Source organism: Sinocyclocheilus anshuiensis, unplaced genomic scaffold, assembly GCF_001515605.1.
Source record: "Sinocyclocheilus anshuiensis isolate Anshui unplaced genomic scaffold, SAMN03320099.WGS_v1.1 scaffold976, whole genome shotgun sequence".
Taxonomy (NCBI): Eukaryota; Metazoa; Chordata; class Actinopteri; order Cypriniformes; family Cyprinidae; genus Sinocyclocheilus; species Sinocyclocheilus anshuiensis.
Genome location: NW_015552538.1, coordinates 1,042,569 through 1,066,629, shown reverse-complemented (window position 1 = coordinate 1,066,629; position 24,061 = coordinate 1,042,569). Strand labels below are relative to the sequence as shown.

The 24,061-nt window shown below is 37.3% G+C and overlaps 1 protein-coding gene across 1 annotated transcript in view; it reads right to left on the bottom strand.

Moving 5' to 3' along the window:
- The window catches only part of thsd7ba (thrombospondin, type I, domain containing 7Ba), a 221,917-nt gene that overhangs the window by 111,248 nt on the left and 86,608 nt on the right, over window positions 1-24,061 (bottom strand). The window contains exons 4-8 of the mRNA XM_016454293.1: window positions 19,358-20,201; window positions 13,907-14,155; window positions 13,343-13,512; window positions 7,180-7,335; window positions 3,324-3,521 (exon numbers count right to left, since the gene is read on the bottom strand). Coding sequence (XP_016309779.1) covers window positions 3,324-3,521; window positions 7,180-7,335; window positions 13,343-13,512; window positions 13,907-14,155; window positions 19,358-20,201 — 1,617 coding nt within the window. The remainder of the gene's footprint in view (window positions 1-3,323; window positions 3,522-7,179; window positions 7,336-13,342; window positions 13,513-13,906; window positions 14,156-19,357; window positions 20,202-24,061) is intronic.

Here is a 24,061-nt window from a genome sequence, read left to right as displayed (position 1 = left end):
CACGGGGGCTGCACACTGAACCTGAAGTGCTGTGAAAATAATGAACAAATTCTGTTTCTCGGAGGAGTACGCTAGTCTATTTGAATTCCTTTAAGGAAATGCGGAATTGCTACAGAGTCCAGAGATGGAAACTGCCACTCCTCGTTTGCCCGACGGAGTTGAACACTTAAAAGAAACTGGCAAGCAGATACACCTGGAGCTGATATTCAGAGATCCTCACTGACAAGAGCCCTTATTAGACTGCCCACAGCGTGGGTTAGCCGCTGGAGAGCTAAGGGTCTGGACATATGGAGAAGTTCACACAGGGAGGTTACTGCAGCAGCAGGATCAGAAACATTATTTAATTCCACTGAACAGGAGATTCTTTGACTTTGATAGAAAGCTTCGCAGTAGCCATTATAAAAGTGCTGTCTTCTTTATTTTGTTCCCTGGAGTCATTCCGTGCTGCTGTGCATCTAAGAGATCGACATCCTGGACAATTCAAGCTGTTCATTCGTCAAATTGAAAACCCCATGTTGGGGAACACAATTTTCTGTATAGGCTTGCACATACACTGCTCAAAATTGATATATTTCTATACATCTATATATCAAATCTATGTCTATATATATATATATATGTCTATATATATGTCTACATATATATATATATATATATATATATATATGTGTAGACATATATGTGTATATACATAAGGAAATACTTAGGAAAAAAAACTTATTATATATAGTTTATTCTGCAGAACTGTTAAACAAATATTAGTAAACCAATGATTTAAAAGTCCTGCTTCTGACACTTATCATACAAACAGAAAAAATTACTAATAATTAAAAAATGCCAAAATACCAGATATAGCAGTCCACTACTATTCAGTGTGAATAGGTTTTTATTTGTTCTATTAGAAACAAAGTTGTTTACAATCCTCCAAGCTACTACATGCTGCACAAAAAAAGCTTGAATTCTGTCTTTGAATAAAAAAATATTGCGTAATTTTGTTTAAGACACTTTGCAGCAAGTCCGTGTTAATCTAATCAATGAAATTACTTCCAAAAAAGTTTTAGTGAAGGCTTTTTTGATTTTGTCAGTGATACCAAGAATACAAAAACATTTTCATAACAATAATTAAACCTATTGAAAATGATGTAAAAAAAATAACATTGTAAGATATAAATAATGCATTAAAATGCTTTTTTGAAAACTATAATATGACTATATTTCCAATCAAAAATATGACTGATTTCCAACATCACAGATTGACCTCCTTGAGCTGCACAAGCTAAAGCAGAACAAGGAATAAACACCGATTTACAACGGTTTAATTACCCCCCTCAAAAGGATCTACATATATGTAACTAAACTATGAAATTATGCCTATGCCTAAAACAAACAAACCAAAATATATATATATAAAAAAAGAAGATATCCATGAGCAGCTGCATATTCTATTTTGCTCTCAGTATCTATAAACACCACTAAACATCACATAAATAAAGCAAACCAATGTTGGGAACTTGACATGTCAATCAGATGGTGCCTGTCTGTGTAACAGGCAGATCTTGGGCAAAATGATCTGCAGTGTTGACCAGACTTTATGCACATAGCTAAAAGTCCAGTAGTCCGGAGTGTACATACTCTAGAGATGTGCTAAGGCATTCAAGGCTGTAGCTGAATTTCAATCAGGCTGTGCACTGCATGACAGGTGTCTCTTAAGAGTGCTGCCAGACTGTAAAAAGAGTTCCATCCTGCCCTTGAATACAGAAGAGAGGGATATAGATCACTATGCAATGAGCTTTAACTGGCCAGTAAACTGGAGCTGTCTGAACATCAGCATTGAGAAAAATGCCCCCTTCTCATGGTCAGAGTGGAACAGACCCCGATATCCATGCATCAATATGCTCATTCTTGGGAAATAAAGCAGAAACAGAAGAAATGCCTAGTCCTTCAGAGCCCAATTAACTCTGGAAAAAGGAAGTCAAGAAAGCTACACTGAAAACAACACGTGCCCAAAAATCCTTTATCACTCTGTCAGTCTCTTTCTTAGGTTTGGGCTGAAAGGTTAAACAATAGAGTGAAGGAGACACTTCACGCTTAATTTAACCAGACTTCTCATCAACATAATTATCAAAATCAAGATGCCATTAGCTATGATTACTCGCTTTTTGCTACACAAATTTGTTTTACCTATAAATACTGGGTAATTAAATTTCGCATAGCAGCATTGTATTCAAATGAGAAAGCTGCTCTTCTGAAAATGAGGTCAAACCAAATTTGTATAATAACACAGAGGCACTCTATAGTCATCGAGTCTGAAATAATGAATTCACAAATGAAAAAATAATAAGACACTCTTTCTCATCCCCCAAAACACCTGACTGTGTCAAATTGCATCAATTAGCTTATCAACTGAGGTGCGGAGAAAATCAAATAGAGTATTTGACACTGGTGTTAACTTAACATCACTCATCTGATGTGTTTTTAAGTATTATGATAAAAATATCTGGTTCTAATTACACCAGTTTCAAACACCCGCACCTTTCAGACCTGTGTGTCAATTCTCCTCAGGAACATTAATTAGTTAACTTAACTGGATTCTTCCCAGCCTCCTTCATATATCCACCCATAATCTATTATGACACAATAATAAAACACGCAAAAAAGCTGCAATTAGTTTCACAGGTTGTAAAGATGGGCTATTAGGGTCTCGCTAAGGCTTCATCAAGTTCACGTTACTGGATTCCTTATCTTCATGGCATCTCTCATAAATTACAAAGCTTGGTTAAAATGGTTCAGACTAACTGATCGCCAAAGCATGCTGCTGAGAGAAACACGTTCAGACAGCTCTATAACCACATATCAGCTAGTGTAATGCACTTATGAAACAGTGTGACACTGACATGACATGAACCAATGTGTATGGCTGCTCTTAAAAGCCTTTTCTTTATTAGATCACTCTCAATAATAGAATGCTTTATAGGTATACAAATCATCCAGAGTTCTAATGGAATAAACAGACAGTAGCTAAACATTTTCACATTACTAACTTCTGTAAAAAATAATGCAATCTTTTTGCTACGGGTGGATATTAGAATCCTTCTGATATGACAATTTATTAGCGGTGCTGTCTAAAACAGCACTATTACTGTTGCTTATGCTTTATTAAACACCCTTAAACCAGTGTATTACCCTCATGGTGTGCAACTTGGCCTGCTTACTAAACGTGTTCACATTCACTTAAATATTTGTTTTGAACGGTAGTGTACATACACATACAGACATTTTCAAATAATGCAATTCCAATAAATACAAGAATTGTGATTGTATACCTTGTGAGTTGATGCAAGCCACAGTTTGAGTCCTGGTTCCATTTCCACAGTTCCCTTCGGTGGGCACACAAGCGCCCTCAGACTGCACCTGCCACACGAAGCACATTGGATCCTCACAGGGCATTGACTCCAGGAGATGGGCACAGCTTTCTGTTCCTGATCCTTCCTCCAGCACCTCTCTCCTCCTCTGCCTGTAGCCTGGGAACAGAGCGAGAGACAGGTGGATTAGGGGTATTGTGAGGGAAATGAGTGCCAGTTCTGGCCAGTGAGTTCTGAACTAAAATTCTAGCGGTGGCTAAATAAGCCTGTAATAGAAACTCAGTTGAAAAGGCTTTCTGTCACAGCTTTTGTTAGCAGAATAAATTCCTACTCCTGCTCTGCTGTAATTTGCCTGAATACACTCTTTTCATTTACTCATTTGTAAAGCTATGAGCTATGACTGCAAACTGAGACGCCAGTTATAAGTAAAATAGCACTAGAATATGAACATTTAACAGCTAAAAGTACTGGTTAAACATGAAGGCAAAACTTTGTTCTCATAAAAAAAAAAATACATGCATTGTGCTGCTAGAAAGATCATCATCGTCTTTTAATTCAAGTCATTCAGTGAAAAAAAAAATTAAATTCTTAGGCCAGCCTTAAATTAATATTTCATAAATTGGCATACGTTTTCAAAGCCAGCTCTGGCTGACATCAATATGCATTACAGTACAGTGAATAAGCGGGGAAAAAAGATGAATCAGGCATTACTCCAAGCATAATTTATCAAACAAGATGATCTGATGACTAACATGAGGGTGGGATGCTAGCTGTCTGGATACCATCTGATCCTGTTTACGGTCTGTGATGAGTAGATACTAACTCCTCATATCTTTGCTCCTTGACTATGTGCATGTCAGTAGTGAGATTTTGTTCATCTCACACCCCTGCAGGGGGCTTGACTCGGCACTCCTGGGAAAATCATAGTGTCAGCCAAGCCTTTGAAATAATCAAAACACCCCACAGCTCTCAACATCGCTTTGACACAAAGAATGGTAAACTCTATGAGACATGAGTGTATTGTGTGATGAGATATCTGAATGTATTACATATATAATTCAAACTTTGGGGTATTACCAGTTTGCTTCACTTATCACAAAATAATTGAGAATACATGAATAACACCCTATATCTAAGAACAGACATATATTCTGTAGACATTTGCTCTGTTTCAGGATTCATAAAAAGATAATTCCATAAAACGTCTCTATATTCTACATACGTATTCACAACAATCACATTTTCTGCAAAAACATGGCCACTTCTCTCTGGGGTCAGTGAATATGTATCCGTTTTATAACTTTTCTAAACCACTAAACATTTGTTTCCACAGATAATAGGCCAATAGAAACAGTCCTGTAGGAGTGTTGTAACATATTTTGGTTCCAAAATCTGTAGCTCAGGTTTTTTTTTTTTTTGCATTTTAAACATTGATATAATATTCCCATATGTGTCTGCTACAAATTAAAGCATATTAAAAATGTGCTATTAATGTCATGTATAAAGAGTGATATTGTTAAAACCCTCCCCACTTCTGGGGGAATTGGTTGTATTTTTACAGGGACTTATTGTGCTAATGAAATTAATTTGTTCAAAATTATTTTCAAGCTATCCATCATCCACAAAGCCTTCACATTTGTTATACAGACACTACATAACCTTTACTGTCATCTCAGGAGGGTGTCATATACTGGAAAGAGAACAGCTCTAAAATAAAGTGAGAAATAAAAAATGCCTCAAAATATATTTCCTGTATTAAATATATAAAAAAAATCCATTATAAAAATACAAAATATTCCATTTTATACACACACACAATATATATATATTTCAATATATACTTCAGCCCATGCACTAAAATGCATGTTTTGTTCATTGAAGACACAACATGACAGACTGAAGGTGTAAGAAACAACTTCCTGCATCTCTGAGTGCCAAAAGCAGCATTCCTCTTTTGTAGATGACAACAGCTCAACCCCAGGACAATAAAAGAACAAATTACAACTACACATCATTCTGAAACTATACCTGAGCAGCATTGTGGAGGACATACTCCCATGGAGAACATGCATGCAGACACAGTTCACACACAAACAGCCCTGTTTCTGGACCAAAAGGAATGCCTGGATGGCCAATGCCCTCCTCCAAACTGTGAAAAACAATTTGGTGGAGACACATCCCAGCGGATATTAATAATTGAAAGGTTCACGGGAGCTATCGGATTTATTCATGGAAAAGACTGGTGGGCTGCAGGCAGCGTTTCACTTCCAATACTTCAGAACCTTATCAGTCCCACTTCAATGCTCCCTACTCACATTAATGCTGGATAGAATTTGCCACTTACAATCATTACCAAGCCGGTGTTCAATTCATTCCTCCACACACGCTTACATTCACCCAAGATGACAGAAAGAGGATAAAAAATGACTGTGGGCAATTGTAGATTTGTAATGCACTAGAAATGTTAATAAAACAACTAAAAAACAAATCCACGAGGCTCCTCTGATGAAATCTGCTTGTATGTGTAGGAAAGAAGTTCATTTTTCTATGTATGAAAGCTCTAGGCTCTGCATTGTTCATCCAATATCAAAAGATCAAATGATACTCTGAAACAGCAGTGAGGTGAAGGGCTTGAAAACAGTAAACAGACTCTTGTCTAACAAGGTGCAGTCTAAGCAACGAATAAAAGAGAATCTAGGCACCCTAACTATCAGACAGTCCCACTGGGACAACACATCACAAAATCTTCTAGACAGCACTCAGTTTACATGAAAAGCAAATCCTTCTCAGATGGGTTTCTTGCAAGGAAAAAAGTGACCTCTGATATGTCTCAAGAGTTTCAGAAGAAATCTTAATGTCTCAAACTGATTTGCCAAAATATCTGCAAGTGTGCAATCCAAAGTTAGAGATTTCAGTATGAACTCATCAAATTCTTTTTACATTTTGTAGCTCACTCTAACTTCTATTTATTATTTAATAATTAAATAATTTAATACCAAAAAAATGTAAAAAAAATAAATAAATACAATATTTGATTATTTCTCTCACACACACACACACACACACACACACACACACACACAGTGAAATATATTTATAATTGATAACTTTCTGATGCAATATATTTTAAAATGTCATTTATTCATTTATTTGTAATTTATTCTTTCAATCTTCAGTGTCACATGATCCTTCAGAAATCATTCTATGTCGATTTGGTGCTCAAGATTTTTTATCAATGTTATATATTTTTTTTGTGGAAACTGAGATACTTTTTTTTCAGGATTATATGATGAATGACTATATGATGAATAGAAGCCTTGTACCATTATAAATGTCTTTACTGCCACTAAGTAAAATTATTGCATCACATTATATCACATTATTTTTACATTTTGAGTATTTTTTACTCTAGTCAAGAATATTCATCTTGTTTCAGTAAAGCAGGTGAATGATGAAAGTGCATCACTGTTTTAAAGCTGGGATTATTCTTACAATTCTTCCCATGAGTAATTTCTGAATGAAAGCACCACTTATGTATCACTGATTTGTGTGACATCAGTCTACCCTCTGCTAAATTCTCTCATTATAGGGCAGTACTCTGGCAGCTCGTTTCAGTGACAGATGTTATCACCTCTCACCAGAAGTGGTGTCAGTTTTAGATACTCTGTTACCTCCGGGTTCAGCTCAGTGGAGAGGTGTACCAATCATCAATTTTAAATGCATATTTAAAGTGGATTTTATAGCTTCTATTAATAAAAGGGGCAGAATGTTTTTTTTTTTTCTCCATTGATGACATTTCATTCCCATGTTGGCCCACCTTTTCGTCCATGTGTTTCCATGCAGTTGTCGTGGAGACAGGCCCCCCAGGAGGACCAGGATGAGAGCAGGCACAGCTGTGGGCATGGTATGGAGCAGGGCTGCACCGCAGAAGGCAAATCTCCTGTACACAGACGCCCACTTACTGGCCTAGACACTATAGAGGTATAAAGAGAAAGAATCCATATGTTGGGCAAATTTAGTTAGAACTGTTCTTGGCAAAATATAATTCAGCTTAATAAGTATAATTTTCTGATCTTTCCTGCTGAGCACCAACTCCCACACAGAATAAAATTAATTTCAAAGCCTATGTATACCAATGCAAGCATTTAGCTTAAAGTACATGAAACAGATTATCGAATAAGAAAAAAATATAGGGAAGGGACTTGGTTTTATCCCAACGGTTGTTGATTGGATGGCAGATCTGAATGCGAGCTTCCAGCTGATTGTAAGAAAGTGACTTAAATGGACTAAATGATTGGAGAAATCTGACATACGTCTGTCATTTCACAGGAAGAACAAATTATGACATTCTGAATAAACATTACAAAGTAAAAAAAAATGGAACATGCATGGATAAATTGTCTACAATAAGATCAATAATATGCATTCAGAAAATAGATATTCAAGATATTCAAGGCGAAAACTGGGTGAGACATAATTTTATCCATCAGAAATTTGTTCGAGTGTGAAATGAGAGTGTTACATACCAGAATGAAGCCAGGCTTAATATGAATTTGTTAAAGGGGTCATATGATGCGATTTCAATTTTTCCTTTCTCTTTGGAGTGTTACAAGCTCTTGGTGCATAAAGAAGATCTGTAAAGTTGCAAACACTAAAGTCTCAAAACCAAAGAGATATTCTTTATAAAAGTTAAGAGTTAACCACGCCTACCTAAAACGGCTCGTTCTAACACGCCCCCACATACCTACGTCACGATCTGGGAAGATTTGCATAATTTTCAGACCGATGAGCTTTGTAAAAATCGACGCGTTTCAGAAGGCGGGGCATAGAGGAGAAACAATAATGTACAGTATGTGGAAAATAATGTGTTTTTTTAACTTTAAACCACATAAACACATTCCCAAACACCAAATACACAAAATAATGTTCTTTTTAGCAGCATCATATGACCCCTTTAAAACAATCCATAAATGCCTATTTGGCTGTTGATTAATGTTATCCAATAGCCTGCATGGTCTAAGAGACATCAGTGGACAAGTAAAGTTGTTTCAGAGGACAGGAAAGTTAATACAATTTGTTTTTGTTCAAGAATAAAGTGTACTGGATGAATAGTTCCCAATAAAACCAGGAACATGCAGTAAGAAAGTAAAACGATTTTGCACTGACTTTGAATTGCATTGATTCTCAATGTGACTTTTGTCAAACAAGTGTTCAAAAGTTTAGCCGCAAACCTCTTAAAAGTCTCTTACTTTGCCTGTGCTCTGTTAACATTAGTGTGAGAGTCCTCTGGGTCAGGTGGAAAGCAAACACCACTGTTGATTTTCATTGATCTATATCCCCAAACAACATTGATTGAAAGGAGTCATCTTCATCTGTATGCCTTTCTCAGCTCAGCATGCCTCGAATCCATCCATATGCTGCTTTCACTGGCTAGTGCAGCTCCTCGAAATTAATTTCAGAGCAAGGTGACTCCCTTTAACTGCCTCTAATCTTAGAAACAGGCATGGTTACACACAGCCAACGCAAATGGCTAACCAAAAGACTTTTTGATCAGGATTTCTTAAACCAAAATGAAATAGCCTTTGAAAATCAACACATCTGCACCTGAAAAGATGCACAGAATTCGCTTAGCCACACCACTGTAGCTTACTGTCGTTTAGACACTGATCCTTACCCTCTTTTCTGTGATGAGGGGTGGAGTTGTCTGGGACCTGGACGCAGTACAGCTGCCTGGTCTGAATCCCTCCACCGCAGAGAACGCTTACATTGTTAAGCCGTCTGTCCTGCTGGCTGAGAAGAGGGGCCACTTGACAGTCCCCCCAATCTGTGCTCTTCCACACATACCTGGAGAACAAAAGTTGTTTGTTTTGGCCCTATAGTCTCATTATATCGTGCTGGGTTCCTCTCAAAAGTTGCAATGGATAAATGGACACAGTGAGCTGCCACTGAAAGATAATAATAGGCTTAGCTTCCTGTTTTCCGGTAGGAAACCATCTACTAATGAAAATGCATTAACTAAGCAAAGTGTTATGATGCATAAAGCAGCGGTTTTAAAGAAATAACAGTCTGCTGCTATTGATCAAAAACTTAATCTCATTAATTAGCTTCTTCTAATCTTTGCTATGCTCGGATGCAACAGGGGTTCAGTAAATAAATACTTGAAAAATCATTTAGTACATTTTTTACACTTTCACGTACAGTAGGAAATTAATTATTATTGGGAGGCTAGAATACAAACCTAGGGCAGTTTGGAAGCAAGTCTCCGATGATGTTGCAGGCTTCCTTTTCTTCAAGAGCGGCACATTCTTTGCCTAGTCCAATAGGAGTCTGCGTTATGCTTCGAGTCCTGACTCGAAAACCAGGTGACATATCCGATGCCCTACATGTCTTTGAACACGGACTCCAAACGGACCAATCAGAGGTCTCGCAGTCTCTGGGCATAATGCACGACTGGAATGTTCCAGGGCCGTTGTCAAGGGTACAAAGACTAAGAACAAGAAAACAAATAAATTAGGAGTGAGAGGCACAAGGAAAACATATTCAAACATTTCAATGCTGCCAAAAAGAGCAGATGAAAGTCTATGTCATTTAGAGTTGAAAGCACACAGTGAGAATATGTTTTATGAGATAAATGCCATCAATTGTTCCTCTACTGCTACTATTTAATAGGGCGTAATGAATGCAATTTGTGATTCATTTAAAACAAACTTACAAAACTCCCACAAAAGATTCTGAATCCATAGCAACATAGCCAACTTTTCAGTGCATCATTTGCATATTTAATAATATGAGTAGAGTATCTGTGGCAAGAGAAGACTAAATTAATAATTAGTCCGAGATGTTCAAATTTTCTTAATATGCTGCAATGCTGGAGTGATGGTACAGCAAACGAGTGCATCTGATTTTTTAATTTTTTTGCATAGCAGATACCAGACAGTGTAATGTATGTAAAGTGAAGGATATTCAAATTAGTTATTCACCTTTGTGTCCTACAAAGCAACGTCTGCAGTATGAAATATGAATAAATGCACAACAAATTGGATATCTAATTAGCGATTCATCCATATAAGTCACCCGATTCAATTACTTGTGTATATCCTAATCCGTTTGTGTAGCATTCATTTTCACCTCATTTTAAATGATAATTAGACTATAATTGGAAAAACTGCAGAAATTGAACTCAGGTGGGAAATATTCAAATCACTACATTTCATTAAGCATGCACATAGGATTCACAAATGAATATGTTAATTAGAGCGAATGCTCCGTCTCACTGTAAAATAACACCGCGGCCTCTCTCTTGTTATGCTACACCTGTAGTAAACCTGTCAGACTCCATTCTGTTCTACCCCCACAACACCCTCCTCCACTTTGAACTGTGAATGAGGATGCTTGAGAATCCATATTAAACAAAGATGGAATGAGAAAAGACGGGGAAAAAAAACAGAACGAACACCTGCCTTTTCCACAGACAAAATACATTTCAGTCGCTGAACCAACTAAGATTCATATATAAAACAGACATATGCTGAGAGAATACAGTCAGGTCTTGCTGCCAGACATAGATTTGCTCTCAGTGGAAATAATCACAAATGACACAACACCCAAAGAATGCAAAGTTTCACTACGTCAACTCTAATTTCATAAGTTTTTGTCTTCATAAGCCAATGACAGGTGACAATGCCAAACGCGTGAATAATGAAGATATTTTGTATGTCAAAGCATAGCAGCCTCGTTTCACCTGACATGAGGATTAACAAGGGATGATCCCCATTTTACAGTCTGTTTAAAGTGGCACATCAAGAGCTGTTGCTTTACGTTCTTATAGTTACACGGTTCTTTGCACTTCATATAAGGCCGTAATCCACCCATACTACAGATATAAAACATATTTACTGTATATAATTACATAATTTTACATACAAATTTATTTATAGAAAAATTGCATCTAAAATTATATATATATACTGTATATAAACTTCCTAAGGAGAAAATGGGCATTTCAGCAATATATTTGATAGGAATCATTTTAATCATTTTTATAACTGCAAATTATGAGACCCATAATAATAAATGATTCCTTTAGATCTGTCTAAATTTAGTGTGAAATAATTCCAGATAATGTTTGTCTGTCAGTACACTATCCACTCTCTATGTTTGATTGAGAGCTGTCTTTTCTTTCTTCTTTTAAATGCAAACGTTATTTTTCAAATAAATTTTCATGATAAATAAAAAACCATTTGCATAGCTTCAGAAAGTGAAATATCTATGCATCCCTTTATGTACTTACCTGTTTGCACAATTCTATGCCATTTTGTATTATAAATAGTGTATTGTAGTGAGCACAGTAGTGTGTCCACTCTGAAAAAGTGCACAAAGGATGCACTTATTTAACCAAAACAATGAAGTGTAGAATGTTAGACACTTCGTGCACTCAACTGTCGAAAGGGGAGGTGTTATTAGACTCCGATTCTGAACGGCAAAATACGCTTCTAAAATTCATATACTTGAATTTTTAGTGCATAATAAAAGTGCTTAGTGCATAATAGGTAGTGGTCGACCGATATTGGTTTTTTGACAGCCGATGCCGATATCTTGGAAAGCAGGGTGGCCGATGGCCGATATAATTTTATTTATTTTAATTAATATTTAAGAAATTTGAATTCATTTGAAAATGGATTAAAAATACATGTGTAAAATAAACATATACTTTAGATGACAAAGTATTTTTCACAAATAAATACATATTTAATAAAAATATAATTAAAAAGGAAGTAAACACTGTAACCAACAGGGCACTTATTCTGGGAAGTTTGTGTGCATTGGAAATCATATTTTTTATGATTTGTTTACCCTTAAGGTAACACTTTTTAACACATTTTACATAAAGCACACAGTGGAAATGGCATGAATATGGCAAGTGGGCAAAAGCATAAAGCGCATAAAGCATAATTTAAAATCACGAGTTTAAAGTTTGTCGATCGCACGTCTCCAGTAAAACGGAACTCTCCTCCTGTCTGCATTCAATTCGCACAGACCGACCGTCACGCAGAGAACACGCGATCCTGCAGGATACAAATGCACACTTTATCTCACAGCTGGATCCGACTCCGATGCATTCAGAAGGCGGGGCATAGAGGAGAAACAATAATGTACAGTATGTGGAAAATAATGTGTTTTTTTAACTTTAAACCACATAAACACATTTCATTACACCAAATACACAAAATAATGTTCTTTTTAGCAGCATCATATGACCCCTTTAAAACAATCCATAAATGCCTATTTGGCTGTTGATTAATGTTATCCAATAGCCTGCATGGTCTAAGAGACATCAGTGGACAAGTAAAGTTGTTTCAGAGGACAGGAAAGTTAATACAATTTGTTTTTGTTCAAGAATAAAGTGTACTGGATGAATAGTTCCCAATAAAACCAGGAACATGCAGTAAGAAAGTAAAATGATTTTGAACTGACTTTGAATTGGACTGATTCTCAATTTGACTTTTGTCAAACAAGTGTTCAAAAGTTTAGGCAAACCTCTTGAAAGTCTCTTACTTTGACTGTGGTCTGTTAACATTAGTATGAGAGTCCTCTGGGTTGGGTGGAAAGCAAACACCACTGTTGATTTTCATTGATCTATATCCCCAAACAACATTGATTGAAAGGAGTCATCTTCATCTGTATGCCTTTCTCAGCTCAGCATGCCTCGAATCCATCCATATGCTGCTTTCACTGGCTAGTGCAGCTCCTCGAAATTAATTTCAGAGCAAGGTGACTCCCTTTAACTGCCTCTAATCTTAGAAACAGGCATGGTTACACACAGCCAACGCAAATGGCTAACCAAAAGACTTTTTGATCAGGATTTCTTAAACCAAAATGAAATAGCCTTTGAAAATCAACACATCTGCACCTGAAAAGATGCACAGAATTCGCTTAGCCACACCACTGTAGCTTACTGTCGTTTAGACACTGATCCTTACCCTCTTTTCTGTGATGAGGGGTGGAGTTGTCTGGGACCTGGACGCAGTACAGCTGCCTGGTCTGAATCCCTCCACCGCAGAGAACGCTTACATTGTTAAGCCGTCTGTCCTGCTGGCTGAGAAGAGGGGCCACTTGACAGTCCCCCCAATCTGTGCTCTTCCACACATACCTGGAGAACAAAAGTTGTTTGTTTTGGCCCTATAGTCTCATTATATCGTGCTGGGTTCCTCTCAAAAGTTGCAATGGATAAATGGACACAGTGAGCTGCCACTGAAAGATAATAATAGGCTTAGCTTCCTGTTTTCCGGTAGGAAACCATCTACTAATGAAAATGCATTAACTAAGCAAAGTGTTATGATGCATAAAGCAGCGGTTTTAAAGAAATAACAGTCTGCTGCTATTGATCAAAAACTTAATCTCATTAATTAGCTTCTTCTAATCTTTGCTATGCTCGGATGCAACAGGGGTTCAGTAAATAAATACTTGAAAAATCATTTAGTACATTTTTTACACTTTCACGTACAGTAGGAAATTAATTATTATTGGGAGGCTAGAATACAAACCTAGGGCAGTTTGGAAGCAAGTCTCCGATGATGTTGCAGGCTTCCTTTTCTTCAAGAGCGGCACATTCTTTGCCTAGTCCAATAGGAGTCTGCGTTATGCTTCGAGTCCTGACTCGAAAACCAGGTGACATATCCGATGCCCTACATGTCTTTGAACACGGACTCCAAACGGACCAATCAGAGGTCTCGCAGTCTCTGGGCATAATGCACGACTGGAATGTTCCAGGGCCGTTGTCAAGGGTACAAAGACTAAGAACAAGAAAACAAATAAATTAGGGATGAGATGCACAAGGAAAACATATTCAAACATTTCAATGCTGCCAAAAAGAGCAGATGAAAGTCTATGTCATTTAGAGTTGAAAGCACACAGTGAGAATATGTTTTATGAGATAAATGCCATCAATTGTTCCTCTACTGCTACTATTTAATAGGGCGTAATGAATGCAATTTGTGATTCATTTAAAACAAACTTACAAAACTCCCACAAAAGATTCTGAATCCATAGCAACATAGCCAACTTTTCAGTGCATCATTTGCATATTTAATAATATGAGTAGAGTATCTGTGGCAAGAGAAGACTAAATTAATAATTAGTCCGAGATGTTCAAATTTTCTTAATATGCTGCAATGCTGGAGTGATGGTACAGCAAACGAGTGCATCTGATTTTTTAATTTTTTTGCATAGCAGATACCAGACAGTGTAATGTATGTAAAGTGAAGGATATTCAAATTAGTTATTCACCTTTGTGTCCTACAAAGCAACGTCTGCAGTATGAAATATGAATAAATGCACAACAAATTGGATATCTAATTAGCGATTCATCCATATAAGTCACCCGATTCAATTACTTGTGTATATCCTAATCCGTTTGTGTAGCATTCATTTTCACCTCATTTTAAATGATAATTAGACTATAATTGGAAAAACTGCAGAAATTGAACTCAGGTGGGAAATATTCAAATCACTACATTTCATTAAGCATGCACATAGGATTCACAAATGAATATGTTAATTAGAGCGAATGCTCCGTCTCACTGTAAAATAACACCGCGGCCTCTCTCTTGTTATGCTACACCTGTAGTAAACCTGTCAGACTCCATTCTGTTCTACCCCCACAACACCCTCCTCCACTTTGAACTGTGAATGAGGATGCTTGAGAATCCATATTAAACAAAGATGGAATGAGAAAAGACGGGGAAAAAAAACAGAACGAACACCTGCCTTTTCCACAGACAAAATACATTTCAGTCGCTGAACCAACTAAGATTCATATATAAAACAGACATATGCTGAGAGAATACAGTCAGGTCTTGCTGCCAGACATAGATTTGCTCTCAGTGGAAATAATCACAAATGACACAACACCCAAAGAATGCAAAGTTTCACTACGTCAACTCTAATTTCATAAGTTTTTGTCTTCATAAGCCAATGACAGGTGACAATGCCAAACGCGTGAATAATGAAGATATTTTGTATGTCAAAGCATAGCAGCCTCGTTTCACCTGACATGAGGATTAACAAGGGATGATCCCCATTTTACAGTCTGTTTAAAGTGGCACATCAAGAGCTGTTGCTTTACGTTCTTATAGTTACACGGTTCTTTGCACTTCATATAAGGCCGTAATCCACCCATACTACAGATATAAAACATATTTACTGTATATAATTACATAATTTTACATACAAATTTATTTATAGAAAAATTGCATCTAAAATTATATATATATACTGTATATAAACTTCCTAAGGAGAAAATGGGCATTTCAGCAATATATTTGATAGGAATCATTTTAATCATTTTTATAACTGCAAATTATGAGACCCATAATAATAAATGATTCCTTTAGATCTGTCTAAATTTAGTGTGAAATAATTCCAGATAATGTTTGTCTGTCAGTACACTATCCACTCTCTATGTTTGATTGAGAGCTGTCTTTTCTTTCTTCTTTTAAATGCAAACGTTATTTTTCAAATAAATTTTCATGATAAATAAAAAACCATTTGCATAGCTTCAGAAAGTGAAATATCTATGCATCCCTTTATGTACTTACCTGTTTGCACAATTCTATGCCATTTTGTATTATAAATAGTGTATTGTAGTGAGCACAGTAGTGTGTCCACTCTGAAAAAGTGCACAAAGGATGCACTTATTTAACCAAAACAATGAAGTGTAGAATGTTAGACACTTCGTGCACTCAACTGTCGAAAGGGGAGGTGTTATTAGACTCCGATTCTGAACGGCAAAATACGCTTCTAAAATTCATATACTTGAATTTTTAGTGCATAATAAAAGTGCTTAGTGCATAATAGGTAGTGGTCGACCGATATTGGTTTTTTGACAGCCGATGCCGATATCTTGGAAAGCAGGGTGGCCGATGGCCGATATAATTTTATTTATTTTAATTAATATTTAAGAAATTTGAATTCATTTGAAAATGGATTAAAAATACATGTGTAAAATAAACATATACTTTAGATGACAAAGTATTTTTCACAAATAAATACATATTTAATAAAAATATAATTAAAAAGGAAGTAAACACTGTAACCAACAGGGCACTTATTCTGGGAAGTTTGTGTGCATTGGAAATCATATTTTTTATGATTTGTTTACCCTTAAGGTAACACTTTTTAACACATTTTACATAAAGCACACAGTGGAAATGGCATGAATATGGCAAGTGGGCAAAAGCATAAAGCGCATAAAGCATAATTTAAAATCACGAGTTTAAAGTTTGTCGATCGCACGTCTCCAGTAAAACGGAACTCTCCTCCTGTCTGCATTCAATTCGCACAGACCGACCGTCACGCAGAGAACACGCGATCCTGCAGGATACAAATGCACACTTTATCTCACAGCTGGATCCGACTCCGATGCAAGGTTTGTGAAATTAAATGTTCATTAGTCATTCAAAAATTTGTTTAAATTATATAAATGTGTATGTGCTGAATGCTGACGGCAAATGAGAAAGTATTGTAATGTTTGCCTTTCTATTACTAATAATATAAAAGCAATCGCTATAATACTTTTTGTATACATTTTAATTCCTTTGTTTAACAGTTCTATCTGATTATTTAATAGACTTCTATCCGTATTAGACAGAACTGTTAATGACAACAGTGAACAAGAGGGAGAATGTGAGCTAGTGATGTGTCGTTCGCGAACGAGCCAGCTCTATGAGCCGATTGTTTGTAGCGAATGAGAAGAGCCGACTCCCATTGGGGAGAGCCGAATCTTCAGCCGGAGCCTTCTATTTTAGCCCAATTTAGCAGTTGTGAATTGTTTGTGTGTTGGTAAGCAATTTTTTATTCAGTGTTTTCATAAAAGCCTTATTTTATGAATGTTTTTTTCGTTACAAAAAAAATAAAACGGCTAATCACATGGGAGGATAGGATCATACCATTATGTGAAAGAAGAAAGGGGGACACACACTCGTTTGCTGTGGTTCTGTGTTCAGTTGTTCAATTAAAGTTATTAAAATGTTAAATAATAGTAACTGTATTTTTTGTAACGAAAAAATTCATAAAAATAAGGCTATTATAAAAACACTAAATAAAAAATTGCTTACCAACACACAAACCATTCACAATTGCTAAATTGGGCTAAAATAGAAGGCTCCGAGTGATACTAAATGAAGAGCCATTTGGGAGCCGTAAGAGCCGGCTCTTCTAAGGGAGCCGAGCCAAAAGAGCCGAATCTTTGAAAAGAGCCGGACTTCCCATTACTAATGTGAGCACTGTGTTCTCAGGCGCTGCCGTTCTCAGCGCCGTCAAAATAAAAGTCGCACTGGCCAAACAGGAAAACTTATCGGCCGATATATCGGCCTTGGCGATATATCGGTCGACCACTAATAATAGGGATGTCGAAATTAATCATTTCTATGATGCATCGCGATGCAGACGTGGACGATTCGGTATCGGTTCAGTAATAGACCATAACCAATTATAAAGTACTGATGTTTTTCTGACGCAATTTGTCGCATACGTGCTTTGTCGTGGTAGAATACAATGGCGGATGGAGGCGAGACGCAAGTGCGAGTAATTAAAAATGCTCCAACTACTTTAAAAGCCGACATTTGGGGACATTTCGGCTTTTATGAACAACCTGTTAATCACGACCTGGAGAAGACACACGCTGTGTGTAAATCATGTCACGCACAAATAAAACGTGCAGGGGGTAATACCACTAATTAATAAAACTAGTTAATATTTACAGTAAATGTTTTACAAGAAAGTGCACTGCACTATATAAGTACTAAAGTACACTCCTTGCAATATGCAGTTTTAGTATTTACTTTTGTGTATTTGTTCTAAATGCTTCTGTTGTCTTCTGTGCCCAGACTTGAGTTTTGTTTGATGTTTGATACATTCAAAAAGCATGTTTTCTTTGAGCAGGTAAAATTGAAGGTTCAGTTCATATATCTGACTGCTTGTATTTATTGACAAGACTGTATACATGTGAAGTAAAATGGAAAATTGAGGATGCAGTGCATCGTCAATGCATCGTGATATCGAATTGAACCGAATCGATGAGATGATAATCGTAATCTAACTGAACCGTGAGACCAGTATAGGTTCACATCCCTAATGCATAATAAGTCATTTGGTACATAACTTGGAAATATTTTAATCACATTAAACAGCTGAAACACACAGAAATCAATGCATCTTTTTTCCCCCCTGTCCCTGCCCTATATATATATATATTAGTAGGCATAAACTACCTTGGATAGCAAGCGGCAGCAGACAGCACCATAACACAGGTAAAATACAGCAAAGACATTAAAGTCTACATTTGAGACTTAAAACCTTTATCAGGAGTGCCTGCCTGCAAATCAATATTTTGCAAAGGAGGCATCTTTAAAGTCATGTTCAAAGCCTGCCTTAGTTCCAGCATTCATTATTCTCAGTTTGCGGGAAATCCATACTCTTTGTGAGAGGAGGATGAGCTACATCTCAGCGACTTCTAATTCTACCAAAAGCGAAATGAGAATAAAGCACAAACTACAGCGTAACAGTGATTGACCGTCTTTCCAAACTCATACTATGGATGCAGAGATTGCAGCAAAAGAGTAAATTTAATCCTTTCCATCACGCCATAGCGTGTTCTGCTCAAAGGCCCGGCTCTCCCGTGCTGCCTTCGCGGCTGCCAGAGGCATGTCTCTCTGCTCACCTTGTATAGTATGGCAGCAGGAAGGAGATTAATGGAGGACTAACCAATTTAGCTAGGCCCACTTCACAGAGCTGCTTCAAAAATCCAGCTGCACAGCAATTCCTTTCACACAAGCAGCAGCAGTATCTTGCTTTCAAGAGCATAATCTGGGATTTAGACCTTAAAAGGGTTTATGTTCTCAGAGGGTTTGTCTCTCAGGCATGCATTGCTTGTACACAGATTATTGTGAATTGAATAGACACGCCAGATGCGTCTGCGTACGTTCAGGGCTTCTTACCTCAGCATGGCATTCTTGCCATCGCTGCGCACGCAACGAACTTGGCGCGTTTGGTAGCCGATCTCCACGTCCAAGCCCTTGAGGCTGTGGTGGTGGTGGTGGAGATGGTGATGGTGGTGCTGGGAGCTCTGGATGTGTCGTTTGACAGTGTTCCTCTCCGTATCTCCTGTGGAAAAGTCCAGCATGGTCCTTCCGCTCATCCAGAGCCCTTTGTGTTGCGGCTGCCTGCACTCGCTCCAGGGGCCGACTTTAAGGCTGTAGTGATGCTCGCTTTCCCCAACCGGACAGGGCAAAAGGTTCGCACAAGTCCTTGTTTGGGTGAGGTTGGGGCAGTTAGCGCCTCCGTACATCGGCGCCGCTAAAACTTGTCGGGTTCGATGCTGGAGACCCGTGCCACATGTTCGACTGCAGCCAGACCAGGAGGAGAAATCGGATACGATGCAGTCATGAGGGCAGGGGATCAAGCAGGCCTGTTCGAGCGCCAGCCGCGGGGAAAAGAACTCGCATATCCTCTCTGGAACCGCCGTGCGGTTTGAGGTGCGCACGCAGTGGACCTTCCGTCTCTGGATGCCGTGCTGGGCCGTGACGCACTCCGTCGTCCTCGGTTTGAGCTCGTTGGAATGGAATGATGCTAGAACGCACGGCCCCCATTCTGAAACCTCCCATTCGAAGAGGTCCTGGTGCCACTCACACACTTTAAAGCAAGGCCTCTGGCTCTCGGGTTTGTCGGAGTGCTGGCAGTTGGAGTGGTGCGTGGTCCAGCCTTCTGAGTGGATGCACCACACTGTTCTGGATTGAACCCCGCCAGTTCCACATTCTTCTCCCATACACCTGCCCCACTGACCTGGAAAAGGAGAGATGAAAGAATAAACATTAGCTCTTTAACTTTAAGGATAATTTATTCACTGACATAAATAGTTATATAACTCATAACCATGAGCTTCACCCAGTGAGCGCACATAAATTAGCAGGATATATGTGGTAGAGCGCATCATCTGGAAAGTGTTCTATTTGAAAGGATTAGTTCAACCAAAAATAAATGTCTGTCATCATTTACTCACCTTTACGTCTTTCCAAACCAACATGACGTAACATTTTCACACAATAACACTATAAACTTTGGTTTATCACATAATGCTATCACATAGCTTTAGACTTCCAACTTCAGTGTCATTTTTTAAGCCTAACAGACCCTGGTCTGAGATCAAATCAGATCATATAGTAAACACAGGAATATTCTGAAATATCACATTTTAAAATAACTGTTAATATATATTTTACATGTAATTTATTCTTATGATGACAAAGCTTAATTTTTAGCAGCCATTACTCCAGTTTTCAGTGTCACATGATCCTTCAGAAATAATTCTAACATGCTGATTTGGTGCTCAAGAAAATTTTTTTAGATTATACTTAATATTTTGTGGAAATCATGATTTTATTATTTTTAATTCTTTGAATAGAAAGTTCAAAAGAACATTTGTTTGAAATAGAATTTTCTTGTAAAACATAAAAGTTTTCCAATTCAATAGTCTTTACTGTTACATTTACTGCTACATTTACTATGGAAAACAACACTGCAAAAATCGTAGGCCTATATAGTTTTGGAAAATATACATGGGGAATTTTGGTTTATTCATTACATAAAATGGATTACATCATTAAAATTAATTACATCATATGGCTTCAGTCTTGTGTATTTGTGTCATTTTTTGGAGCAAACCAGACCCTGGTCAACACAACAGCATCAACATTCGGCTAAACTTCTCCTTTTGTGTTCCACAAAATAAAAAGGTCATACAATAAAGGTTAGAACAACATGAGAGTGAGTAAATAATGACAGAATGTACAATTTCAGATAAACCAAAACTTTAAGTGTTATACTCATGTTATACTTAATACATATCTGAAAAATGAGTGGATTAACATCACAAACAACACTGCAAAAAAAAATCTACTGAGATTGACCAAACAGGAAATATTTTATTAACATATTGTACAGTAGATGCTTAATGTAATGTTCAATAATGAACAAACACATTGAACAGACATCTTGTACCACATATGTGTTATTAGGGACTACGTATAATAAAAAAATGATATTATTTTTGCTTTTTGTTTCTTTCTAAATTGATGGCCACATTAAAAGCTCATCTATGCAAACTGAAAATAAAGGGTAAACGAAAAGGGTTTTTAAAAAAATCCATGCTAGCCTGAAAGCAGAATACTCAGCAACAACATCCTAAACTGCTGAATAGCATTGTAGCTCACTGAAGCACATCATTAAGTTTTTTCATGAGACGGCAACACTGCCACAGGTTTAGCACATCACCATGTTTATGTATTTAACTGAAGGAATTACACGTCTCACACACACTTTCCTATGCCAAAGTGTGCAAAATAGCTAATAACATGTAAACACCATAATTTCACGTTCATTCCCCTAAAGAAGCCAAGCTAATATTAACATTTAAATGCATTTCAATGCCTCCCACAGACTCCTTCCCCTGAGTCTACAGACTGACTACACAGGCACAAATGGATCAAGATTGATTTTTCCTCTGTTATTGTACCTGCATATAAAGCTTCGGGCTAAAACCCACAAGATTCAGTTAGTGAATGCGGCTGTTGGATTCCTTTAAATTCACACTTGAAGCTGAAGTGTGTAATTTCTGTGTCAGTAACCTCAAAGCACGTTGCTGCAAAAATAATGACTATTTACAAATAATAGTTTTGCCCCAAACATACGCTACTGGTTAAGTCAATGTTGCTCTATTAAACTAGTCAGGATGGTTTTTTTTACTTATTTTTTAGACTGCAAGTGAATCATCATATAAATGGCTGATATTAACAACAACAACATGCATCTACAAAAGCTATTTTTTTACATCAAAAGATTAGAGGCCAAACATCACCTTTAAATTGAGAAGGCAAATATTATATTGCACAGACCACAGATGAATAACCCTCTCAGTGCAGACACTCTCAACCTCAGAATCATATTCATAGACATTAGAGTGTGAACTACAGCTTGTGGGGCTGTACAGAAACGAGCAGGCACACTCAACACGGTTGTTTGTAACGCTGAGCACCCATTTCAGAGTAAAGGATCAAGAGTGGAGCAAATATCTACAATACAGACACTACAAACCCACTCCATGTGGTGAGAGGTGAATAAATCCTATATGGACATCCAAACATAGCCCTAGCATGGAAGATACCTGCATAGGGATGTTAGAGAGGTGCTTAATGTAAACATTTACCTTTTCAGAGCTGTGGTCTTACAGTTTGCACAATGTTAAACTGGTGCACAATATAATTATTGCTTAATCACTTGGGCAGACTGTCTAGTGTTGTTTTCCATGCCAGACTGGTTAGCCATTTCACACAAGCAAGTGTTGTTGTTCCACATGTCAACACAGTTGTAATTCAGCTGCAGGTAATCAGAGCTGTGTTGATATTCAGACCATTGTTTTAACAACACAGTTCAATAGGCAGGTAGTTAATAACGAGTAACTTACTTGTTAGAAAATATTTTCTCTACCCACAAAAATAGGTCCATATAACACGCAGTATGGCCTTGCTGAATGAATCTGTTTTTTTGAATGAATCATTTGAGCAAATTATATACCGACTTGCTCAAGGACTAAACTATTAAGCGTTTTTGAATGAATTAGTTGAGTGAATGTTTCAATGACTCACTCAAAGACTGAATGGATTTTTGAATGAATCAGTTGAGTAAATTATTCACTGGCTTGAAAGACTGAATGAACATTTTTGAACGACTCCGTTGAGTGAATGTTCAATAACTCACTTAAAGACAGTCATTTGTTTAATTTCTGAATAAAAAAAATGTTTTAAACTAAACGATTGATCGCTTGATTAAAAGATTTACTTATAAAGACAGTTGCCGCCACCTAATGGCATAAAGCCGCAGTCACAATAGACTTTGTGCATGTAAAAAAATTAAATGGACACTGAAATTAAGTTCCAAATGTAGGTTCAGGAGGAGCCTAATCATTCAGTCCTGTCACTCATCATTACGAGCCTATAAAAGCAGCTCTCATTGCACCATCCCAGCGTCAATTCTTCCGGCATCCCTCCACCTCCCCATCTCCTCCTCTATTTCTGTTATTCTCCCTCTAGGTAGTACTGCAATGGGGGGTTGAACTTGGCACTCAAGCTGAGCCTCGGGTTCGAGCCTCCATTAAGGACAGCAAGCCGAGTTCGTTTACCACAAGCCATCAGGATTGGATGGGCAGGCGAACTTGTGAAATTATAGTATGATGTCATGTACAGAATCTAAAAAAAAAAACAATTCTACAAATATCCAAATTATAGAAATAAGAAATCTACTTCAATTTACTGCAATGCTCCAGTCCTACAGATTTAAAATTTACTTTCTTTTAACTCAGCTTTGAGGCCACGCTGATTTTCTATTGGTCATATGTCTTATGGGGTACAAATTTGCAGTGTTAACCAAACTTGAACATTGGAATGCAGTAAAATTTCCATGAGCTTGTGTTTCCTGTCTCTCGCATTCATATGTGTATGAATGGAAGGCAATGGCATGAAAAGAGTAGAAAAATCCTCATCACTAATGCACAGACTGACAGTTGTCTGGAACAAGCACAAGTAGTGTGATCGCACGTTTAAAAGTCACAGTGTATATGTATATTCATATGCATTTGTCAGGTCATATCC